Source organism: Lissotriton helveticus, chromosome 3_1 (genome assembly GCF_964261635.1).
Source record: "Lissotriton helveticus chromosome 3_1, aLisHel1.1, whole genome shotgun sequence".
In the NCBI taxonomy this organism is placed as follows: Eukaryota; Metazoa; Chordata; class Amphibia; order Caudata; family Salamandridae; genus Lissotriton; species Lissotriton helveticus.
The window spans coordinates 698,834,969-698,859,520 of record NC_136061.1 but is presented as its reverse complement, the minus strand read 5'-3'; the positions used below and the strand labels follow the sequence as shown (position 1 = coordinate 698,859,520).

The following is a 24,552-nucleotide window of genomic DNA, read 5'->3' as shown; positions in this document are numbered from 1 at the left end:
ATTCAAGTGAACATTACTTCCATGGAGACTGCGAACATTCCTGGCATAAGCGGTTTACACATATTTTAGGGACTGTGCAACAAGCAACTACAACAGGACACTAACCTAACAGACTGCACTACACTATGGGGAAACTAAGCCATCACATTTCCCTCCATATTAGGGGCATTACCTGACAATGTACCACTTAGAGGACACTACCCATACACCACATTTTGGGAATATCAACTGACCTCCCTGCACTACATCCCAGGGACACTCAGGAATAATCTGGAATGCAGATTTGGCATGAAAAAAACTATAAAAATAAGCCAATGTTAGAACATATCTGAAATAAGGATGTTTGATTTCTGCCATCTCTTGTAAGTACAGGTCTAAAAAATATATATTCTAGTGAAAAATAAGACTCATATGACTATATAAGCTGCCAGTTTCCTACCTATTCATGAATGTACACTGTGAATGCTGGTCTCTAGGTTTACACATGGAAAAGTAGCTTTGTGTTTTGTGCCTGTCACTGCTGCTAGTGAAGGGTGGTCCCTTATTCCACACAGATTAACCTGGCACATAGGATTTATATTTACTTTATGTTGAATAAAACTTTGTGCAGACAGATTCTGTTAGACTTGCCTTCACACCTTGCAATAATAATTAACGTACTTCATCCGGACGAGGTTTTAATCCTTTCATGCAAGACCAGAGCTAAGTTTATTTTAATGTGTCTATTCAAAACGTCACACAACACTTTTTGAATGAATGAATGCATCTATTTGTATAGCCCCAATGAGCGATGCAAGCTTTTACTAATTGATCACTGGTTTTAGCACAGTACCCAGGTGAAAGCGCGAGATCAAAGCACTGGGAGAATTTCCAATAAATCATTATTGTAAAGATTTATTATTTTTAACAATCGATTAGAAGTTCCACCTAGCTTAAGTAACACATTTACACTGTTGGAAGGACAAATAGATGACAAACAAATGTTTGACTTCAAGTTTATCTTGGTATAATGATGCTCACAAAATGCATGTAAAACCATTACAACTCTTTCTCAACCCTTTTCACGCACTGACACTTCTCCAAAGATGGGCCTTCGGCCTTTGCCACTTTATCTTTTTGAGATATGTGAATTTCTATAGCATTTTGTGGCACTGTACTGTGATTACATTGCTTAGTATGCGTATTTATATGAAGAACTGGAATTAAACAGCGCGTTTATTTGTTTTTTTTCCAGTGTTGTCATCAGAAGCATCTACAGATCCCCCTACATAAAGACGACAGGCGAGGGCGCCGAAAAAAAGCCTCACCGCAGACCCAGGCAGCCCAGCGCTCGTATCCGTCCCCAATCTGCAGTAATAGCAAAAAGGTCAGGCTACGAAGATTGTTCCACACATCAAACAAAACCAGTTCAGAGCCATGATGGAATATCAGACTGCGATGGCTGCAAATCAAAGAGCGCAAACACTTCCTGTCTCGTGTCATCTCTCGCGCACAGCAGACCTACGAGTGCTCCGCCGGGTCAGCTCAGGTAATCAAAGCTGTCGCGTGCTCCTTTTAACTATGACTGGAGACGTGCTCTCCCTTGCAGCGAGCGTCTGACGGATGCATTTACTAGCCCGTCTGGCACAACAGACTGACGGGTTTCGAATGCTTCATTGGGGGTGTTCCGTTTCTTCTTAAATACCTGAAAACCTCTGTAAGGCGGGTCACTGGAGGCTTGTTCTGTACACATTGTTATTTAGGATGAACAACCTGGGCTTTGTTGGGTGTGAAGAAGGGTCATACTTGCCTCTCACCCTAGTAATATGTTGACAGGGTTGAGTTTTCCCTGGTTTGGAGCATATTTGAAATATGTGGCGAAATATGTATTGGTTTTGAGCCTTTTTTGACCATTAGAAAAACATTTTGAAAAGACTTGCTCTATGGCAGTGGTTCTCCACCTTTTTTTTTTACTGCGAACCGCCATTTGATCATTACTGGAATCAGGCGACCTCCCCCGCCCCCACTGAGTCATTATTGGAAGGCTTAAGCATTTTCACTTATTTGAACCCTAAAACAATACACAAAAAGGATAGAAACAAACATCCATCAAACAAATACACAACTGATGAAATATTTTATTTAAGCCTCAAAAAATACAAAAAAATACAAACTTTAATTTTAATGGGAAGGTTGAAGCTCTTCTAAATTCAATTAAGGCCACTCATCATACATAACTTATTCTGTTTGATGCACTGCACAACCTTCACGAATCAAGGAAGATACTAACCTCATTTTTTTACCTCCTTTCATATCTATTCACATTTCTATAACATTTAAAAAATTTATATTTTACATTTGGCTTCTTTATTTATGTACACTTTATTTCGAAACCGTCACAGATCCACTGAGAAGGCTTCACGGACCCCCAGATCACAGGTTTAACACCACTGTTCTATGGTACTCCTGGGTGGAGGATGTGTACTACATGTACCCAAGAAAATGACAAAAGCTATTGCATTATTTCATGCTTGATTAGTTTATACTCTATGATATTGAGAAACAGCACTGATTAAGCAAACAAGTCTGGTTTTGTATTTGTGTTATGGCCTTGTCAGTATTTGTTTTAAGTGCAATTAGTGTCATATGCGCTGTTTCATATTCGGTATTTTTCGTAATGGTCAACTACAAGACAAGTTGTATTTAAGTACTTCCTGTCAGGCGCATAACTACCCTTCTTTTGAGTCCATTTGTATTAACATAATCATTGACTGTTTGAGAAAGAGAAACTTCTGTTAGCCAGATATAAAAGTGGCAAATGGAGGTTGTGTGTATTTTCATTATATATCCTATATATGTTACATGGTAGCCTACACGGAATGGTAGGGTAGCTCCTGCTAAATACAGGTGGCCATGGCTTTTTGTGATGAATGAGTACATATTACAATTTTTCTTTAAAAAGTCCAGTGTTTCTTCAAATTGGTCCTCTCATCCTCATTTGCATTTCAGGTACAAAAAGAGCTCACATGTTGTTTTTTTGTAATATTTGGAGGTCAATACTTTGAACTGAACAGAACAAATACCTTTTTTCACAGCAGTAAAGCAAAATGTGTATGAAAAGACACTGGACAACCAAATATATGCTTTAAGAAAAAAGATAAGAAAACAAAGTAGCCTCATTTTAGAAGGGCACATGACAAACTATAGGGGGTGTGTCCATGTTTGAATCGAGGTGAATCTCACCAGAGATCATTTTATGTGCACAATGTATTTATTCTCCAAACAAAAGGGAATCAGGAGCTTTTTGTTTAGGTCCTGTACACGTACTCCTAAAGGTGAACTGATATAGCAAACTAGTGTGCAGTTCCTAAATGTAGGTGGGAGTGTTGAGGTCTGTGATAAAGTGCCCTCAAACACCCACGCCCACGAGGGATGTCATGTTTCATCATCGGGCCTGCTCCTCGTCTGGCCGGTGCTGCAATGCTTAACGGTCACCCGCGAAGGGGCTCTTTAGCGGAGCTCTTTTGTTGATGAAGCCGTCAGGTGCATGCGGGTGTGTGGATTGGGGAACAGCGTTTACAATGCTGTCAATACAGTGTGCTACTATTGCAACGCGGTCGTTACAATGACCGCGTTGTTAGTACGCAATGCATTTACATCGCAAGTCATTATAACGACTTACACTACGGGGTGCTGAGGTATTGGAAATTAATTCCATCATCTTCCCTACTGTTGCGCAAACTGGAGTAGGAATAGTAATTAATACTATTCCGAAGTCCAGCGCGCCCCCTAGTGCAAGTCATTGTAATGACTTGCGATGTAAATGCATCGCGTACTAAAAACGCGTCGTAACAACCACGTTATAAAGGCGCGTAATGTAATACATCGCGTAGTAATGAGCCATATTCGTGTGGATTAGGTAGTAAAGTGAGTGTGAGGTGATGATTAAATAGGTCCTTGGCAGCCCAATAGTCTAAATTTTTATTTCCAGGTTGCACTAGCCTAGCTAAAAATAGTTAGCCCTACCTAGATGAAATGGTCCCAGAGGGCATGTGTGGTGTGGGAGGTCAACATATTTCTTGCCTAGACAGCCCCTAACAGGTCTAATGGCAATTCATCAGGACCAAAAACTGAATAGAGGAATTTTCCCAACTCTAGCATTACCGCAATGCTGGTTCTGGCAGTGATGCAATGAAGTAGTAACCAATTTTGCAAGTAACACCAAGTCCGATTAACCTAGTGTTTTTGTGACCCCTTAGTAAGTAGGTCTAGGTTGGCGGGACCTTTTAACCAGAGCATGTCGTTGCTCACGACAGAAGGCGGAGCTGCAACTAGCCGTATCCCTACCCCTGCTCTGGTTCAATGTAATTGTGACAGAACTGCCCAGCATGTATTCCTGCCCTTTTGATGTTAAAATGCCAGATTTCAACCTTAGTCCAGGAGAGTGGGCTCTATTTCAATTTTTTGGGATACACACTGATTATGGAAATTAGTTCGAGCTAGTGTAATTGTTATCTTGTTTGACTATGCTGAAAATCAGGCATAGATCAGTGTCTGTCAGCATGTGCTCAGCATAGCGTATTTGTGGCATGAAACCAGTAGACCTCTTCCGGGCCAGCCCAGTGCAATTGACATTTACCTTAGTTGCTAGCCAGAAGGTGTGCCGTTATAGTACGCACTACTCACTTTTTTTTTTTTTACAAAAAAGTAATTTTTCTAAAATGCCTCTGGTTTTGCACCAGAATGCTTTATTAAATAGTCCGTCTGGTTCACTTTTTGTTAATATTCTTAGCAGGACAGTCCCTTATTCCTCCTCTAACTGTCCACAAAGTCTTCTTTTATAGTGAGGAAGCAGAGCAGGCAAAGGATATTGCTCATGGACGGAAGGTGGAAACATTCACATTACAGACAGCAAAAATCATTGATCAGCTCCTGTTCAACTGACTTTTTTTGCTTTAATCAAATATTTAGTTTTTAAAAGTAGCCGTTCACTGTCAAAAAAGTTCTGCAGATCTAATTTGTCAAGATCCACTTTTTCTTTAGGGCTCTAGATGCATGTAAGACGTGCACTGCTCCACAAGTTAATCATTTGCTGGCTGTTGTCAATTTTTTTTAATTAAAGCCCATAGCAGTATGTGATGATGTTTTTCATGAAATATTTTTATTATCTCTTTAAATATGTTGATAACGAAAATATAAACTTGTTTTGAGCGTATCTTGAACTGGTGTTTTTGATTTATGACCTCTTCTGACCTATGTAATTTTAAATACAATTCTTCCTGGAGTCATGATTAGGTAAACTGTTTTTGTTTTTGGGTGTAGTCAAGTCCTTTCATTGTTTCAAATCCTGTCTGCAGGTATTACTAAGAGCCTAAATTAATTTTGAGGGGTGAAACATACCCACGTTGATGTAATAACTGAACTAAAAACAATTGTTGCTTCAGGTTTGTGTTGATGAAAATATCTATTTAGGGGACAGGTGAGACTTCTTTTGTAGGGACTTATAGATGGTGCTCAGCGGCCATGCGGATAAGAAGGGTTGTTGCAAAGTGCTGGATCCATACTCATTTTTCAGGATGATCACTATGGAAATTAGTTCAATTATTTTAATTGCATGCACATTTATTTTATAAGGATAGTTTAAATTTCTAATATTCATCCCGACAGCTTAAGTTGAACACCCTGATCCTGATTTTACCCAAAGACATGAACATGTGAATTGTACATTGTTATATTTCATTGTGAGAATGAACATATTGAAAACCAACATGTATCTAAAAGATATTAAACATACCTATAATTCTTCACTCAAAACACGCTACAAATTGCACATTTTTAATTTTTGTGTGTATGAAATCCTTTTATCTTTTCGGCAGATTTTTATTAGAACAGCACCGAAAGTCTCTCAAAGCGGCCGAAATGCCTCCATTATTTAAACGACAACCGTGGGTGATCCGTGTGCAAGCTTATAAGAACGGAACAAGAAATTTGTCGGCCAAAGTTACTGCCTCGACAATAAACAGGGTAGGTTTTTAATAAAATGAACTGTCTTTTTGTAAATGAATACTTTCTTATCATGTTAACATTTAAATATAGAGTGTTGCATATGTGTGTAAACCCAAGTGACTAAAAAGTCCAACTCCTTCTTCGACGGTGGGTAATGCAGGCAAGTTAACTCCGTTGAAATATTATTACACTAGAGTGAAAGCTGACACCCCCTCTATGCAAAGTCACGTGATTCTGTACAATCAAAAGCAACTTTTAGCTGCAAATCTCACGTCCCGTTCAGAAACGTTGAGTTAGCACAGGAATGCAATGTTCTTATGAACACCTTCATATGATTGTATTAAAGGCGCAAACGTTTGCACTGCTGCCTGGAAACCAGGCAATTATTGTAAAAGCAAACATTGTTGATAAATATTTCAACATATTAATACATGTACAACTCAAAATAACTGCAGGTGTGAGGTTAATAAACTGCAAATAGTTGTATTTACTTATAATGTTCTTACCTGGCGAGCCTCTTTTAGCTTCTGGAAGAGTGCACCTCAAAGCTAAATCTGAACATGGCTGCTCGGCGTGTGTTCCTTGAAGACGGTACTGAGGCGCTGGAGCCGAAAGACATTCCACATGACGCAGATGTTTACGTTTCAATGGGAGAACCTTTCTTGGATCCGTTCAAAAAAATTAAAGGTAAAACATGAAAAAAGCTGAAAATTGCTTAAGGGTTGTAATTAAAAATGATTTTCATCCTGTCTTGACAAAACTAATGTTTACTCATTTACAGCTCAGTAAGAGGATAATGTGCTTAATGAATGAAAAATGTACTGACAAGAACGTTTATTGCATTCATTAGCATTGGTGCCCAATTTAATATAAATCTGAATAGACGTCAGGGAGCCTGCAGGAGGTTAAATGATGAAAATGTAATAAACTTAATATGAGATTATTGAATTTACTGCTTAGTGTCTGTGACACCTAACAGACACAATTCATTAGGCGTGTTACACCAGAAACAAAAACAGTTAAGAGTTAAAATGCATTGCTACAGGGAGTGACAATTTGGAGGTAATAATATTGTTGCATACACAACATAAAATAAAGTTTCAGGCCTTTACCTACATAATTTAGAATATTTCCTGCGTGTTTCAAGTAGCCCCTGATTTATTTTTAGTGTTCAGAAAATGTTATGTAAAATTGAGTGTGGGCTGTCGTGGAGTGCTGGAAAATAGGTGTTAATGGTTAGCGTTTTTAAAACCACTATTTAATTTCTCAAAACAGATAGAATGTTTTTTTTGCATGCATTTTTTACGGAACCAAAATGACTCGTTATATATATATATATATATATATATATATATATATATATATATATATATATATATTTGTTAGTATATTTATACATTACCAAAATCAAAGGTACTTGGGTTGTAAGCTGCTGCTCAGATAGTTAAACATGCTTAAAACAAAATGCTGAATGCTGACATTTTCACTCGGTGTTGCATCCTTTAAGGTTAATGAAAGGCGTGCAACTGAGTTTGGATAACAACCGGAGTGGCTTTTATAGTGCATTGAACCTGCATCCCTGAGACAGGAGCTACTGTTTTGAAAATATTTGCGTTATTATTATACTTAGTTAAACTGAATATTAATGTGGGGTAATAGGGACTATCTGCACTCCATCTGATATAAAGCATCAGATCTTCTGCCATAGGACCTCTGGTACAAGGGGAGGTTGTTCTAGGCCAAAGGTTGATTATGGGAATCAGTTGGACCCTGAAAAACGTTTAAGACCTATCCAACATTATGGCAAATATCCAAGATGAATGAATGACGTGACCTGAGGCCGTTGAGGCTTGCGAGGGGACTGAGCAGAGAGCTGGACGCCTGAAGCATAGTGCAGTTTGACATTGAAACCATGCAAGATGGATGTCTAACTCATGAGATTTTAATTACTTTAAAAGATAAGAAATATATCAACAGCCATCAAATTCCTTTCAGTTGGATTTGCACTGAGAGGCACTCAAATGAATATTGACTGATAGATCTGGCAACATTTGCAACAACTGAGAGTCAAATTATGGCCTAGTGTAAACATATGGACATTTGTTGAGTACTTGCTAGTGGAGAGGAGGGAGAAGACATTGAAAAATCTTTTGTATCTCTAATGCAAATTACATTAGGTTGAAGTTGTTTTTGCTAGAAAAAGAACAACATCACACGGAGATAGATTTTTTTAAAATGCTACATTTGCCACCCACTATACGTACATCACATATAAGCCAATGTATTCAAATCCTAAAATATAACAGATCTTCAGAATCCATTGAAACTTTTTAAGTTTCTTCTAGCATTTTAGACATATTTTATCACATAGTTTACATTGTGAACTTGCCCTATTCAATCAGGAACATACAGCAGTTATGTGTATTAGTACTTTTATGATACTGTACAAATATATCCCTCAGGCACATAAGGTAAGTGTTTAGTCTCCCAAGTCTAAGTCTTTTCCTGAATAATGAAGAGTGGTTACAATGCCTGGTTGAGGTGGGGAACTGCTTGCCATTGGTACCCAATCACCATTGAAAATATAAAGTTGAGTCAGCAGCACATCCTGCCAATCCATTATGTTTAACAACCCTTGCTCCCCCTCCCTTCCCATACTGTTGTGTGATTACTATTGCTTTCTTCTCACTTGCCTGGAGAGAATGAGGGCATGGCAGCAGCACATCGTCCTGGTCTATTGCCCTCTTTCCTACAGACAGAACTCCTGCTTATCTATAAGAACTTTCCCCCGTGCCTCATTTTCCTGACTCCTCCCTTTCACCTGCACTGGCTCTTGTGCTGAAAGGCTGTGCCTTTACATGAGGAGAGTGAAGGCTATTGGTTGTATTATGGCTAGACGCTCCCGTTACCCACCTATAAAATTGAGCCCCACCAATACATAGTCTCACTTGGTCTTACGCCCTGTTTCCCTCCCACATTTACTATCAAAATCTATACTTACATTAGCGAACACTATGTAGCTGGTGTGGAGAACTGTGCACGCATGAGTATAGTTAAAACATTTGAAGTATGGATTGCACATTTAGTTATTTGTTCCTTTGTTAATTGTAAAATTGTTCGTTTTTTTAGGGTAACACAATCTAATTATGTTTCTTAATATTTAATTGATACTTAGTAATTTAGTTATTTTTAAAATGCCTTTCCCAATTAATATTTTTAGTGGGTAATTTTTACTGAGTAGAATAACGCAAAATAACTTTAGTGGGAGAGTAGGGACATTCAAGACGTCCCTGAATACTCTCTTAATTTATCTTTCTCTCTCTGCATAGTAAACTTATTTTCTCTTCACACCCATCTGACTAGTTTATTTGGTGTTGGGAAATGACAATAGCCCATTAGCAGATCTCTAAAGCATAGGGCTATTCTATTATCAGGCCACACAACAGTGATATTCTGAAAATCATTTGACCCTCAGACCCTTTCGAACACACTTATGGATTTGTGTATCCTCCTCCATGCTCCTATGTTTTTTATTAGGTCCAATAAAATCCCATAAATCTAAACATTTATATGTATGACAAAGAATTCCAGTCACTCCACGAAAATCTATGTTTTTGTTTCCATCTCTGTGATATGAGCATGTACGTCCTGAACCTATGCCTGCAGATCATCTGTATAATAAATAGAACGTTTAGTTTTGCTATTTCCAATGTTTTTCTTTTTCCTTGACATGTAAAATATGTCTTCCCTACCAAGAAATCCCCTTGTAATGGGGGAGGTGTGACAGGTGTGGGGTCTTTGCCTCAATTATTGAACCACTTCACTGCTGCAAAAAAGTATGGATACGTAATTTCAATTGCTAGTCAATATCCACAATGTACCTGTTACCCACCCTTCACTTACACTTATGATTGATTAAAACGTGTGCATTTGACTGATTAGTCAGTCAAAAGAATAATCTGCACAAACAATTTGTTGTCATGATAAATCATGCTAAGCATTCACAAACCGCAGAACCTCATTTTAACTGCTCTCATGTAAGTGTAAGGAAGGCTTCTCTTCATGAGGTCTTCCGAAACCCACATAAAGCAGTCAAATGGCAGATGATAGACTACCCTCCTCCACTGCGTTACTCCATTGATCTCAGATCTATGCAGAAATTAAGTAGGGAGTAGAGTGGTGTATGATCTCAGCTGCTCTGCCTCTATCAAGTTCCCTCTGCACCGTCTTCTTCTGCCTTTCTTTAGTCCAGGGGCTACTGAGTTAAGTGGAAAGAGAGTGGCAGAATTTCAGACACTAGATAGTTTGGGCAGGGGAGACTGGGGGACATCAAAATAAAGCCAGCTTGATAATCTTACTGTATTTATCCTCGGCCTTCGATACAGTCAAACACAACAACCTACTGGATCTCTTGAAGCAAAGAATGAGACTATCTGGACCGGTGTTAAACTGGTTCACCTCCTTCCTCCAAAATAGAACACAAAGATTCAAGATTAACCAATCCCTATCGAACCCCACCCCTGTCACCTTGGGAGAATCCCAGGGATCTTCCCTCTCCCCAACACTCTTCAATTTATTCATGGAACCACGCACTGAGCTTCTTAACTCCGCAAATATCAATTTCCACATGTATGCCGATGACACACAGCTCTACATCAAGGTCCACTCTCTCAAAGACATCAAGTCCCTCAACCCTACCCTCGAAAAGACTCAAAACTGGCTAGCTAGGAACCATTTACAACTAAACACACTAAAGACAGAATTCCTCTTAATCGCTCCCCCCAACCAAACAACCATCATCCGCGATTGGATGAAGCACCTAACTGCACTTGACGGTCAACCTCTCGTCATCAATTCCGCCAAATCCCTTGGAATAACCCTGGACAATAAACTAAATATGCAGAAGCATATCAGCGCTGCAACAAAAGGAGCAAATGTTCAGATAAATACCCTGAGAAAACTGAAACCCTTCATACCCGCAAATGACTTTAAACCGGTAGTCCAAACTCTAGTAATTTCCAGAATTGACTATGGGAGTGTCGCTCTCTGCTGCCTTCCTAAATCAACGCCCGCTCTGCTAAGGGCCGCAGTCAATACAGTTGCTAGATTGGTAACTGGCAAAAAAAGAAGTTGCCACATCTCACCTGACCTGCAGGCCCTCAATTGGTTACCTTTTGAGGCTAGAATCCACCTAAAAATTGCCTGTATGACTCATAAGGCATTGCATCACAAAACCCCGAGGTACCCAGCAGAGAAACTAGTACTATTGGGTGGTAACAGATCTACCAGGAGTTCGGATAATCTTCTACTTATACCACAGCATTTTTCCAAGAAGAAAACATATAATCGCACCTTTTCAGGAATGGCTCCCAGGATCTGGAACGCTTTACCGCCGGAAACAAGGCTAATTCCGTCCGTGGCCTCCTTCAAAAACAAAGTGATATCGATACTCATGTCTAAATTCACTTGCACTGTTACTTTTACATTTTTGACCAGTACTGTACTCTCATAACTCTGTGTTTTATATGTATTTGTCATCCTATATTTGCCCTTTAAAGCTCTCTGATACCAGCAAGGGTCTTGTTCACGCTATACAAAACCTTCAAAATAGATAAAAAATAAATACAAAATAAATGAAGATGGGATTTCAGGAAGGAGGGCTGGTGAAAGGGTGGCAGGACACTAGACCTATATTTTCAGAAGATAAGAAGAATTAGTTTTGATGGAGAGGGAAGAGGTTTAGGTAGCCTATGTGAGAGCCCCTTTGAAAATTCTCTCTCTAGACTACAGATCCAGATGCTCAGCCTATTGGGGATGTTCATGGGAGGGCACTCAACACAGAATAGTAAATGTGGTAACTTTCAATGAGTGGGAAATGTGTTCAAATCTTGGATCCAGGTGACATGATAAACATCTCAGGATGAGAACTTGTTTTTGATCGCATTTGTATGTCTATTGTAGGAAAGAGAACCCTTTAACCCCTTCGCTGCGGGGGTTATTCCCCCGCTGTGCTGGGGGTGAGGGGGGCGTGCACAGCGCCCCCACGCTCATGACGAGCCCAGCTCGTCATGAGCTACGGCGCTCCTGTGCTCATGACGAGCTAAGCTCGTCACAGGTGTATTGCCTCCCGTGGAACGCTCAGCACAGCGGGGAATTCTCCCCGCACCTGAGCGTTCCACGGGCCATGACGAGCTGAGCTCGTCATGAGCACCGGAGCGCCGTGGCTCATGACGAGCTCACCTCTTCATGAGCGTCCAAGGTGTTAATGATAACTCATTGCTGCAAAAAAGTGCTTGGTGCCCTCAGTTATCATACAAAAAAACGCCAACTGAAAAGTACAGATGGATATGTGTATATTCAATTAAACGAACCTGACTGGACAATGTAGCTGGGTGAAACAGAATGAGACAATTCCCAGCTAGAGACAAAAACGGAGTGCAAGGACTAAGGACTCAGTCTGTTTGTTGTCACCAACTGTATTCTGCTTTTATGTTTTCTTTTTCTGTGTGATCTCTGGGGTGTTATGCATGTTTTTAAACCATTTCCCTATCTGTTTTCATGTATATGTGTGTCACTTAATCTTGTTTATGAAATCCATACTTCCATATATAGAGGCGAGGCCAGTGTTTTGTTGATACATTATTTTACACAAATTGTTTATTTTAATTGGTTTGATATTTATCCTATATTTCTATGACAAATGAGTCCTGGGGTAACCTAGATCTTGTATTTCTCCAAATTCTTCTCTGCATATTGCTTTTCTGAATATATAAATAAAACTGTGGAGGCCAACAGTCTCTACAGTGCAGCATCAGGGGTTCTCACCAACTTTCGAAGAACAATGCATGGTGACTTTTTAAAAACTTTTTATACAAATTGACTTATAAAATTGCCTGAGCCTGTATCCAACCCATCATGTGTATACTATGTGTGCTTACTTTCGTAATGGTGTTGCAACTTCTTATGATTCTGTAAATTATATTCTTTATTTGGGAAGCTTAATGGAGTTTTGCTATTGCATTTATCATTGTTGTATTTGTGACGTGAGGCCCCAATTGTCTATCTGCTGGAGTTGGAGCACCTCCATAAATTGTCCAATGCTCCCACTCTGTCAAATGTCTGCTGGAGTTGTAGCACCTCCATAAACTGTCCAAGCTCCCACTTTGATATACTCGTTCCCCCTATCAGTTACGGGTTACAGAAGATATTGAGTGAGGGAGATTAAACAAAGTAAGGAGAACTATTGGCCAGATTTAGAGTGTGGTGGACTAGGTACTGCCTGCCAATCCAAGCCCCCTTGGCTTTGTGAACAGACTTCTTTCTCCGATGGCCCAATAGCGCAGGGGGCGTAGAATGAAGGATATCACACCACATACCATGTTTAGGGTGTATAGAGCAATGTCTTTTTGTTCCTATTAGTCACAGCCAGGACAAATCTGGTGTTGAGGCACAGGGATAAAAACAAATGGTCCCCACATGCTGGGAAAAAAACTCCTTTGGTATGAGGTTATCGTTTTTGTTTTTTTCCTAAACAAACTCTTGCTTTGGGAGTTCGTTTTTAGAAAACAAAAAAAGTTACAAGTTTTGGAGAATGATCATCAAAACTGATGGCAGACTTCCACCAAGCTTTTGGTACATTGAAGGAACTGTTTAACAGTAGTTCTTTTCAATGTATACGATGGCCGTGGGGGCTGAGTCATCTCTGAATCTGGCAAGCGATAGTTCATCAGGGTAGTTGATATATTAAGAAAACCTTCATCAATTCACTAAAGCTCCAGGAATAGTCTAAGTGACATCACACTCTTTAAACTCTTGTGGCATCACGAGGTTGATCCCATGTCCCATCCATAGACCTTCAAAAGCCTTTTGTTAGCTGCAGAGTGGTAGAGGAAGGCCATGTGCCTGAGGCTGCAGTTGCAATCTTCATTGTCATCTATGGATAAAACTCCTCCCGAGTGGCCCAGTGCGTTGTTACATGGCCTAGGCTATATTCATCTGCCTGGCCATTTCCAGTGGCAAATCTTAATTTTCACATCCCGTGTACAATTTACAAAATCATCATGAATTCATAAACCATGCCTTCAGCAGAGTATAAATACCCTAGACACGTCCTGATGAAAACGGGCACACCTTAAATCCCCCCAAATATTCATAAGCTTTGGCAGGAAACAAGATGTGGGAAAGTAGACTCGGCACGCAGACTGCGCGAGATTGAGCCAACAAAGTGTCACTTTCGCTTTGTTCTGCTTTGCAGGACACGCAGTGCTCTATGCCATGCAGTTGGGCGAGTCGAATATTGAGAGGAGCCCAGCCCTTAGCATGGTCAGAAAGATGTCACTGCTGACAGTCTCTGATCCCATCACAAAGGCATGCGTGTATTTATCAGAAAATGTCCCTGTCAGTTTTGGGTCGCTTTTCAGATCTTGCTGTCAGTCAAGTTACATTTCTTAGAACAGTTTAGGATCCTGTTATGTTTTTATGAGGTTCCATTAAGAAAGGCATAAGATATCCTTGACATTTATAGGTTGACCTGAGTTTCTTACAGTAAATATTGGTACAGAATATTTGCAAAAATTCAAGAATTACAACTGTTTTATAACTTAAATTAAAAAACACTTTTATGGACGTCATTACCTATCATTATCCCCACACCCCCAATTCCTTTACTGTGTTTAATCTACCAGGGACCATAATATCTAAACTAATTGAGGTGCTGTTTTTGGGGGGCTTCAGTTTAAGTATGCTGCCGCAACAAAACAAAATATGTCCGTACAAGCTAAACGAGGTAATACTTTTTCTTGAAGCAGTGCTAGATTAGACAAAATACAAGCAAATATTTTGCAGTTGAAAAGTAGTTCTAACTGCTGCAGAATGAATGATGAAAAGTAGTAAACTACCTAAAGAATATATTCAGTACAACCAAGGTGCAAAATATAACTGACTAAAAAAATTACGCCAAACCACATAGTATATGGTGCAATTCTTGGTATCCATGTGGGGGGTACCAATGTTACAACAAATATGAAACTTTATTAAAAAATTTGTTGTCTTAGAATATTCCTGTCACAAAGTACAATTTCTGCCATTATGCTGGGCAATACTAACACCTGTTGTCCATAGTGCCTACAAAAAGAAAGGATTTCGCTAGGAAGCACAATATATAAAACAGTCATACTAACACGTATTGTTCGCTATTACTAAAGCTGGGCTTTCTAAAAGGAGTGCCCAAGGTCATAGACTTCTGTACCTACAGATCCCTTTCTTATTTACTGTTTTGCCTCTGCGAGGCTCGCTGCCCAGCCCTCCCTCCCCCCGCACCCCTTCTCCTGTCGGTTCGAGCCAAGTCCAGCCCAACCCCTGTCTGCTTTCCTTGGCTGGCTTTCCCCGCGCCTCGCGCGGCTGTTCTGTGAGCACCACAATGCTGGCACGCGGCGCTGAAACGTTCGCGCCATCTCTTGCTGGATCAGCAAGCCTCACCTCCCAGAGTCTGGTGTGGTGCATCGGGTTCTGACTGATCATCAATCTTTCCGCTGCCCGACAGTTGTTCCTGGGACACACACTGGAGCAGGTGGCAGATGCGCCGGTGCCTTCTGAGACAGGATCTCGTAGGTGTGCCTGCAAACCTTCCTCTCGGCACGGGTCTCTTGCTAGTGGAAATGCAGATTAAGAGAGGGTCTGCCTGGAAATGGCCGATCTAAAGTTTTAGATTTATTTTCAGGTGGCATGAAAATGTCCAGTATGCAAAATACATTTCTTGTTCTAATGTGTGGAATATTTCTCATTACAAATGCTAGGCCAACACCGGTTTCAGCAGTTTATTGTTATGTGATTTTTATTTATTTGTTTGTTGTTCTTCTTTTGCTCTTGAGAGTCTAAATTCTCCTGTTGGGCGAGCGTACTTCTCCCAGGATGCTTTTTTCCGGTCCAGGAAGACCTGGCTTGGCAGTTCGGGCTGGAGTGTTCCCAAGAGGAACAGTCAAGACTGATTTGCATATGGCTGGCTCTGACATGGGGTGGCAAAGTGAGCTACATAACGATGATGAATTTAACCCTGATCTAATAGTGACTGGGGGTGAGTGTCTGAAAAGTTTCAGCCCTCCAGTCCATCATCTTATTGTGTTTGTACTGCTCCAGTTGAGATCAGCCAAGACTCGAACCTTACTTTCGGCTCAAATGAGTGTTGGGAAACAGTGGGATGCTAAATGCAGTATTCTATAGGTTTGTGTTCCTTAAATGGAAGCCAGGGTGTCCTGCTGCTGCTGCCACATTTCACACACGGGGTACATCCAGCTCTTAATTTGTAAAAAATATAGGTTCAGGGACGTGTCAGGAGGCCACCGCATCTCGAAACACTCACTGCCTGGGCCAGCGCTGCCAATGACAGTATCTGCACAATTACTATCCATCCCACGTCCTACAAGTGCAACAATTCAGACTCTTAAAGGCCCCCAAAACTTAAAGATTGGATTGGGCAGCAGGTATTAGTTTTTAAATGTATATTAAATTAATAAACAACTATTATTCTGCTCATCTCTAAATGACACAAGCAGTGCCACCATGTGGCAGCTGTCATAAATGCAGGTGTTGGCATATAAGTGCCTGTGCCGAGCAGCGGAAAACACTGTCCCAAAGTAAGCACTGGTTCCATCCATTTCACCCTTTCTTTCGAGTTGTTTGTTGTCACCTGTTATGCTTTGCAGTGCTCCATATTCACACTCAGCTTTCGAAAAGGATTCTTTAGTCTGTGACTGGTGTGCTTGAGCCTGTTTTACTCCTATGATACTGCAGTAGTGCTCTTGGTACGCCATAGGTCATTGTTTGTAGGCAGGTGCGGATTCTCCCCCATTGGAAAGACTGGAGAACCACAGATACAGCCATACCCAACCCTTGCCACAAGTGGCCTACAAGTGCCCACCTGCACACAGCCACAAATAAGAGAAGGAGGTGGAGCACATAGTGGTGGGGTTGATCCAATTTACCAACTTAACCCACTGATGCACACCAAGTTGCCTTGAGTGGACAAGCTTATACTACTGTGGGCCAGTGGCGGCTCCTTGAGGGAGTGCTGCTATGTGGTGGGTGGAGCGGGGGTGGGACAGGGTGGGGGGTAGTAAACTCCGGCATACAACCGAACAGAGTTAAGTAAATAAATGTGGGGCATATCATGGATATGCAGGAGCAATGCAATTGGGTAATCTTTGGAACACTCCTTCTATTGCAGAATGACTGAGAGGGTAATGCCTCCTTTCTGCTTTCCTTAGTACGAGGAGCACCCATTCTATAAGGGTATACCGTGTGTCTGGAAGCTAGAATTTCTCACTATTGCTTGACAGCTTAAGTAATAGATTCATGTGCCTTTTGGGAATTCATTTTCATTTTACTGATCAAGTATTCTTTTTTCAAATTTTATAAATGAGAACACTATTATTTCTCGTTGCCAGGGTCCTGCACAGCTCAAGGTCGGGCTGGTCTAGAGGGCAATGAGGCAGTGCCCCAAGGGCTGGTCTGGCAGGTCAGTGTGTGGCCGTTTTTCTGGCTGTTTGTGGGCTTGTCTTATGTTCTGGTGCTCAAATCCATGCATTCTCCCATACCTTGTAAAACACTTATACAATGTGTCGTTACAAGGTCATATTGCTGCAGTTTGCAAACATTGGCCATTTCTTTAGCTGTCTATTTTACTAATTCTGACTCTGCAGCTCATTTGCAGGTTTCTTATCCAAAACACAGACATGGTTTCCCTACTGAATTTATTGCACCTGACACGCAAGAGGAACACTCAATGGGTGATTTTCGTAAAGTTGTTAGCCTTTACCCTCTCGTCGTTTTGTTTTGGCACAGAGGTTTCCAGTTAATTATACTTGATGGCAGCACAGCGTTACGAAAGATTCATTTATCAGTCTGGATTATGTAAATTCGATATCTCACTCTGATTCAGGTCTCAAGACACTTTGAGATACATTGATGTACTGTGCAACGGGAATTCAATCTTGGTTGTTTCTCGTCTGACGTTTCTGTTAGAAGATGGGCTTCATTACGGGGTTTCTCATATGAATTGAGTCTGACACTTTGTCCTGAAGATGGTCTCAAGTACTGCTTAGACATCTGGAGACCGAAACGTTGGCGCATTGACCCCTACATGCTCTTATGAATGGATTCATAAGCCTACTACAAAGAAACACATTGGAAGAAGATCTTTTGAAATCATTGGGTTTATGCCCCGTGGTCCTACACTGTCAAAGGTCACAATTGAGACGTAAAGATATTACTGTGACCCTTTATGACAGTGGGCTGATGCTTTTTCTAGACCCTAAAAAGATCTGGAGTATTGTCAAATAAATACGCATGTTCATATTTTGTACTTGAACTACGTCATGCTTACATTATTTTTAGATGAATTATGAATACAACTATTTGAATGAATGATGCATTAAAGTGTTAGTTTGGTTATTGTAACTTATCCATTAACTGCTTGATTCCTTCAGGACCCCTCGTACTTTTACATAGACTTTTATGCCACGGCACTTGCACGCTCCAAGGTTTACGACAAGAGCTCCTAAAACGTACCTTTCTCTTTGAGAGGTTTCTGCAGAAGTGCTATGTGATCTTCAGAATGATATAATTTGCTGTGACAGCTCCTGATTGACAGGAGTACGCGCGAGAACATATCATGTAGACCATCTCTCCTCGTAGGCGTAGGTGTCTGCGAAATGATTAACTCGCATCATTCTAATTATTGACTGAATTTGAAAATGTTTAAATTCCTAGCAAGGTACCAAATAACAGTGTAACACTTCCTTTCATAAGCACACCAGAAATTAAATGTTCTGTCATATTTTGTATTTCAAAAGAATCCAGCAGCCTAATGAAGCTGACATTGTAAAGCCCAATGCATATGCTCAAGCAATTATTTGTTGCCTTTAAATGCTTTTGCTTTTAATTGAGAGGGAAGCTGTACCACTCTCTGATAACCTTTTGACTGCGTAGGGATTTTGTAATTTGTTATCACTTTTCCTAGGATGCGAGACGATTTCCAGATGCCAGAACATACAGGGTCCGTGCCTCCCACCTGCCTGGTTTAATTCTTGAATATCTTCAGCCTCAAAAATGGATTTTGTTTTTTTTGTAATAATTGTCAAATATTGCTGCTGTTCCATATCCATCTCCGGGAGATCACGTCAATTGTCAGCTTTGCATATTTTAAACGGGTGGGAGGAGGGTGGGGAGGTGGAGGGGGGCTTAGGTGGCAAATATGTGCTCTTGGATGAGCCTAATTAGAAGCATTTAGGCTGTGTTGCATGGAATAGCGTAAAATTTTTTTTTTGAAGAAAACAAATATTAGGACAAAAATGTATTTTTCTTTAAAAAGCCAAAAATGCTTTTAGATTACATTGTCCGCTAACGTAGTTTATTTTTAAGTGGTCCCTTCCCTTATTTGATGTCTTCATTGATAGGAAAGGAAAGTCTGAGAGCTCAAATGATATTCAAGACTTGTAACTCACCTAAGTTTCTTTCCTCTGATAACAGATTCCATGACAAAATGTTTCCTTCTTAGCAGATATCTTATGATATATGTTTTCCCGCTCGATCGTTCTTCCACCTCAGTAAGTCTTCTTTGAAAAGGTTTTTCCCTCTTGATAGGTATTCTTTGATGACGTTGCTAAAGTAAATTGCGGTCTGATAAGAAAAGACATTTGTACAGTGAAATGTGTGGTGTTGTGGGCCCGGGGCCCACATGCTTGGGCAAGTGATCACGCAAACACAGTGGGTATGCTACTAGAACTGGCCCAGGGCACGGGCGCCCGGCCCCTTTTATTTGCAGGGTCACCTGACTAATGACGCCTGTGATGGGTGGGTGTTAGTGTAAGTGTTGCGAAGGGTGAAACACTAGAACGTGTCCAGCCGGACACTACATCCCTCCCAAACTTTAATGAAAAGAAACAAACAAAAGTCCAACCTGCAAGAAAACAAATAAACACTACATAGTAGCAAGTGAGTCTCTTCAGGCCGTCAGCCAGGCAGTGCTTGCGCTTTGGACCGCATGGTCATGATGCTTTAGTCCGCCTTGGCGATGTACTTCAGACCGGTCTGGTCTCGCGGTGTTGGAGTCTATTTACAAAGTTCAAGTCTCAGTGCATCTGGAGCGGTGGTGAAGTCCACTCTGTAGAACTCGCATGCGCTCGGGTTCCGGTGGATGACAAACCTGCAGCTGTTGGGGATGATCTCGGTGTATGAGGTCTTCCCTTGGAGGCAACATGCTTGATGGTCTTTCTAGCTCCTGACAGCCGAGTAACTTCAGACTTGCCTCTTTTGCCTGGACTCCTCTCTCAATTGAGCCTCCAGGAGGACCTTCCTGCCGGGCTGCCATGGGACCGTGTGGACTGTGTAGGCTTCGTCTGGGCCGCACAAAGGTGTCGCTGAGGAACTGCCAACAGGACCACAGACAAGACGCTAATGTAGCCGCAGAGAGCGGTGTCTCGGTCTAGATATTCTCGCCGCCAGGACTCGGATTCTGTGATGGTCTTTGTGTGACCAGTCTTCGACTGTGACCTCCATGCTTTCCGTGCCTGTCGTGGAGCTGCTGCCAACGCATCTCCCCTATTTGGATTCTATTCTCACAGAACTCCATCGAGGCCCTTGCCCCTGGAATGCCACTTGACCGCGTGGGCTGTGTGGGCCTTTTCGTCGGTTGTGCTGTGGGGTCGCTGCAGATCTCCCAACAGGGCCACAGCCAAACCTCTTGCAACCCCAAGGGTGGATATTCCAATGGTCGGGTATGCTTTAATTGGGCAGGCTTCAGGTTGACAAGGGCACACAAAAGGTTCCTGGATGGCTAGCCTCGTTGAACTCCGGTTGTCTGGAGTGTTGGGATCCACACTGGTGGTGCGATGCTCCTTTAACGTCCTTGGTGATGATGCTCCTGGATGACAATGACAAACACAGTGATTTTCCTTTAGTTGGGCAACAGACGGTGATCTCTTGCCTTGGGTGACCTTGTGGAGTGAGGAGGACGAGAGGGACTTTGTGGCCACTTGCAGTTTTCTTCCAGCAGGTGCACTTGCTAGGCGTGGTGCTATCAATACCAAGCAGATGGTGACAGGTGAGAGGACGGTCGAACTGGGAAGCGCAGGGCCTGGACGCAGATCGCGCTTGCTGGCGGTTTACGGTGGATGTCCCACAAAGCTGTCTCCAGTGACGTAGCTGCACCACGGTAGCTAGCTTGTGCTGATGAACACCTTCTCCAGTGCCAGCATGATTCCGCTGTTCTATCGCTCTTCTTTTTTTTCTTCTTGCGCACCTATGGTGATTTGCCCTACCAGGTTCGGTACTCGGATGTAGCGTTCTGCCACATGTCCCATGTTTGCACCACTTGGGTATCTCGCTGGTATTGTCCAATTCTTAGGACTGTCTTTACTTGCTGTGGACCTGTGGCAGCTCTGTTCTGTTGCTAGGACATTGGTCTTCTCCTTGTGGACCTCTTACAGTCCCTGTGCTCTCCTCTAAATTTTCACGGTGCTCCTCTGCTCTTCACTCAAGGGCGTCGTGCTTGCACCTCGAGGCTGCACTGTCGTGGTGCTTGATCCTGCCTCTGACCAGGTGTGCTTGGTAGGGTCAGTCAGTTCATGTGACGTGCTCCTTGCTTGCTGTGCGACTGTGGCATCCAGCCATGTGTCACGTGTCGTCAGGAGCACACGTTGTAACTCTCTGCTTGCCTCTCTTGGCCACTGGCGACTCCGTCTCGGGGCAGTGTGTGGCAGGGCAATCAGGCTGTCTTTGGCCGACTGTGGGGCAACGCTGGTGTAGTGGAGATGTAAAGGATCTCCCTGCTGCCTTCAGCATTGCTTCTCCTCTGTGTAGAGGTCTCTCTCCTCTGGGCGCCTGCCCATTTGGTCAAACTTCTGGGTGCATGCGTTGGCACATCTCAGATATTGCATTCTTGGTCCCTCACGGTGCCTACTTCTGTGCTTGGCGTGGTTGTTTTCTAGGTTGTGGTGGTTTCCATTCACCACTGGAGGCGTGAGGCACAATATCCTCTCCTGTGGGAGCGTCAGATAGCCACGCCCGGGGGCGTGCCCTATCCACTTGCCTGCCTCTCCCGTCTGGCCGCGCTCACAGCAGCCCCTCCGGCCCCCAGCGACTGCCTCCTGCCTGCCCGGCAGCCTTCTGTCTCTGCGGAGCCTGCACCCGCGGAGCAACGCGGCCGGCCTACCATACCTCAAGCTTCACGCGTGCAATGCGACAATCGGACCTGCCGTTTCTCATGCATCTCGCGTGAGATACCGATTTGTCCATTTGAAGGCCCCTGGTCGCTCCTCCTGCTCTCCCAGGCGCCCCTGGTCATCGAGGCAGCCCTGCGAGCCTGCGAACAACGCCTGGAAGGCTGGTGTACCTCCCCCGAGGTGTGCAGGTGAGGCCCCTGCTGCCTGCGCCCGCCCTCAGCGGCCATGGCCAACGTGCCACCCCTGGAGCCGTTCGCAGTCACCGGCACTCCCCCGTCGCAAGCCGCACGGTGGAAGAAGTGGGTGGAACGCCTGGAGAACTACTTCGTGGCGGTGGAAGTCACGGATGAGCTGCGACGTGCCATGCTGTTGCACCTCGGAGGAGAAGCGATCCACGATATATCGAAAGACGTAGCCGAGGGTGGCCCGCCCAGAACATACGGCACGATGCGCGATGCTATCACGGCGTATTTTGAACCTTTCGCGAGCGCTGACTATGAAAGATTCTTGCTCCGCCAGGCCCGCCAGCTCCCCGATGAGTCTGTAGACGTATTTTACGCAAGATTGAAGAGGCTAGTCAGCACGTGCACTCTCCCAGATGTTGACGACGAGATCCGCGCCCAATTCATCCAGGGCTGCACATCTTCGAAGCTGCGCGAGAGGATATTGGAGGCGGACAACATGCCCATGCGCAACATCCTTGCACTAGGGCGATCAAAGGAGCTAACAAAGGCCAGAGCCACGCACATGGAGCCAAAGCCAGCGGTCGGAATCAAGACAGAGCCGGTGTGCGCCCTCAAGACCGATGCCACCGAGACCCGCACGAAGCAACCCCGGCGAGGAAAACCAAGACCGGCTCAGCCCTCCCACGGCCGCGCCTGTGCGTGGTGCTGAGGCGCGACGCCCCACAGCGGAGCATGCCCAGCACAAGGCAAGATCTGCAGCGCATGTGGAAAAGCCAACCACTTCGCAAGTGTATGTCTGTTGGCACCGAAGAAGAAGCAGAGTAGCCCACCCAGAAGGATAAGACAGCTGGAGCCGCCGCCCAGCACCTCTACCAGCAGTGACATGGACGACGATGAAGCGGACGCGGCCTCCGTCCATGTCGTGCGGATGCTTAACACCCTGGCAGCTACACCGTCTGCAGGACCCATGTGCACGGTGAACGTGCAGGACCAAGCAGTAGCGGCTTTGATCGACACAGGCGCGCCGATCAACCTGATGGCAGCCAGCATGTACCGGACACTAGAGAATGCACCGGCACTGCATCCCACGAGGGTGCAAGTGTAGGCCTACGGCACCAGTCGCCCACTACGCCTATGCGGGATGTTCCAGACGGACCTGTCCCACGACGCCACTCGCATGCAAACCAAAATCTATGTGTCGCAAGAAGGATCGGGATTCCTGCTTGGTTGCAGAACAGCCCAAGACCTCGGGCTGATCCATTTTGCACTCACAGTCCACGCCCACAGCCTCGACCATCTAGTACTAGAACACACATCACTATTTGAAGGGATCGGCTGTTTGAAGGGACCCGCCATCCATCTCCACATAGACAAATCGGTCGCCCCAGTGGCCCTCCGGCACCGACGCATCGTGTTCCCCCTACGACCCAAGGTAGAAGCGGAACTGCGTCTACTCGAGCGGGCTGGAATCATCGAAAGGGTAAGCGGGCCCACTCCATGGGTGTCGCCCATCGTGGTAGCCAAGAAACCGAAACAGCCAGACGCCGTGCGGATCAGGTTAGACATGCGCATCCCCAACCTCGGTATCAAGCGTGAGCGCCACCTGACGCCAACCATAGATGACATAGTTGGAGAGTTGTCTGGCTCAAAGAGGTTCTCGAAGATGGACCTGATGTCTGGGTACCACCAAATTCCCCTACACCCTGATTCACGCCCGATTACCACTTTCTCCACTCACACTGGCCTCTGGCAGTACACCCAGCTCAACTTTGGGATATCGAGTGCAGCGGAGGTGTTTCAAAACATTATCCAGAACATCCTGCAAGGGCTAGACGGCGTCTTGAATGTCAGTGACGACATTTTGGTCCACGCACCAACCTTGGACGAACACATCCGACGCCTCCAGGCAGTGTTTACCCGGCTTCAAGAGCGAGGTTTGACCCTCCACAGGGAAAAGTGTGACTTCCTACGTAAGGACATTAGCTTTTTTGGCTACAGGTTCTCCGACCAGGGAATAGGCCCAGACCCAGAAAAAGTCAAAGACATCCACGCAGCCCCCGCCCCAACATCAGTGACAGCAGTTCGCAGCTTTCTCGGTATGGTCACCTACTGCGGGAGATTCTTCAAGGACCTGTCCGACCTCACCGGCCCCCTCACAAAAGCCA

General features: G+C 43.6%; 1 protein-coding gene across 1 annotated transcript in view; it reads left to right on the top strand.

Annotated features, from left to right (window-relative positions):
* Positions 1-1,567: 1,567 nt before the first annotated feature.
* DCDC1 (doublecortin domain containing 1) overlaps positions 1,568-24,552 on the top strand; it is a 1,658,417-nt gene continuing 1,635,432 nt past the window's right edge. Inside the window, exons 1-3 of the mRNA XM_078683738.1 lie at positions 1,568-1,696; positions 5,856-6,003; positions 6,510-6,672. Coding sequence (XP_078539864.1) covers positions 5,899-6,003; positions 6,510-6,672 — 268 coding nt within the window. The 5' untranslated portion in view covers positions 1,568-1,696; positions 5,856-5,898. The remainder of the gene's footprint in view (positions 1,697-5,855; positions 6,004-6,509; positions 6,673-24,552) is intronic.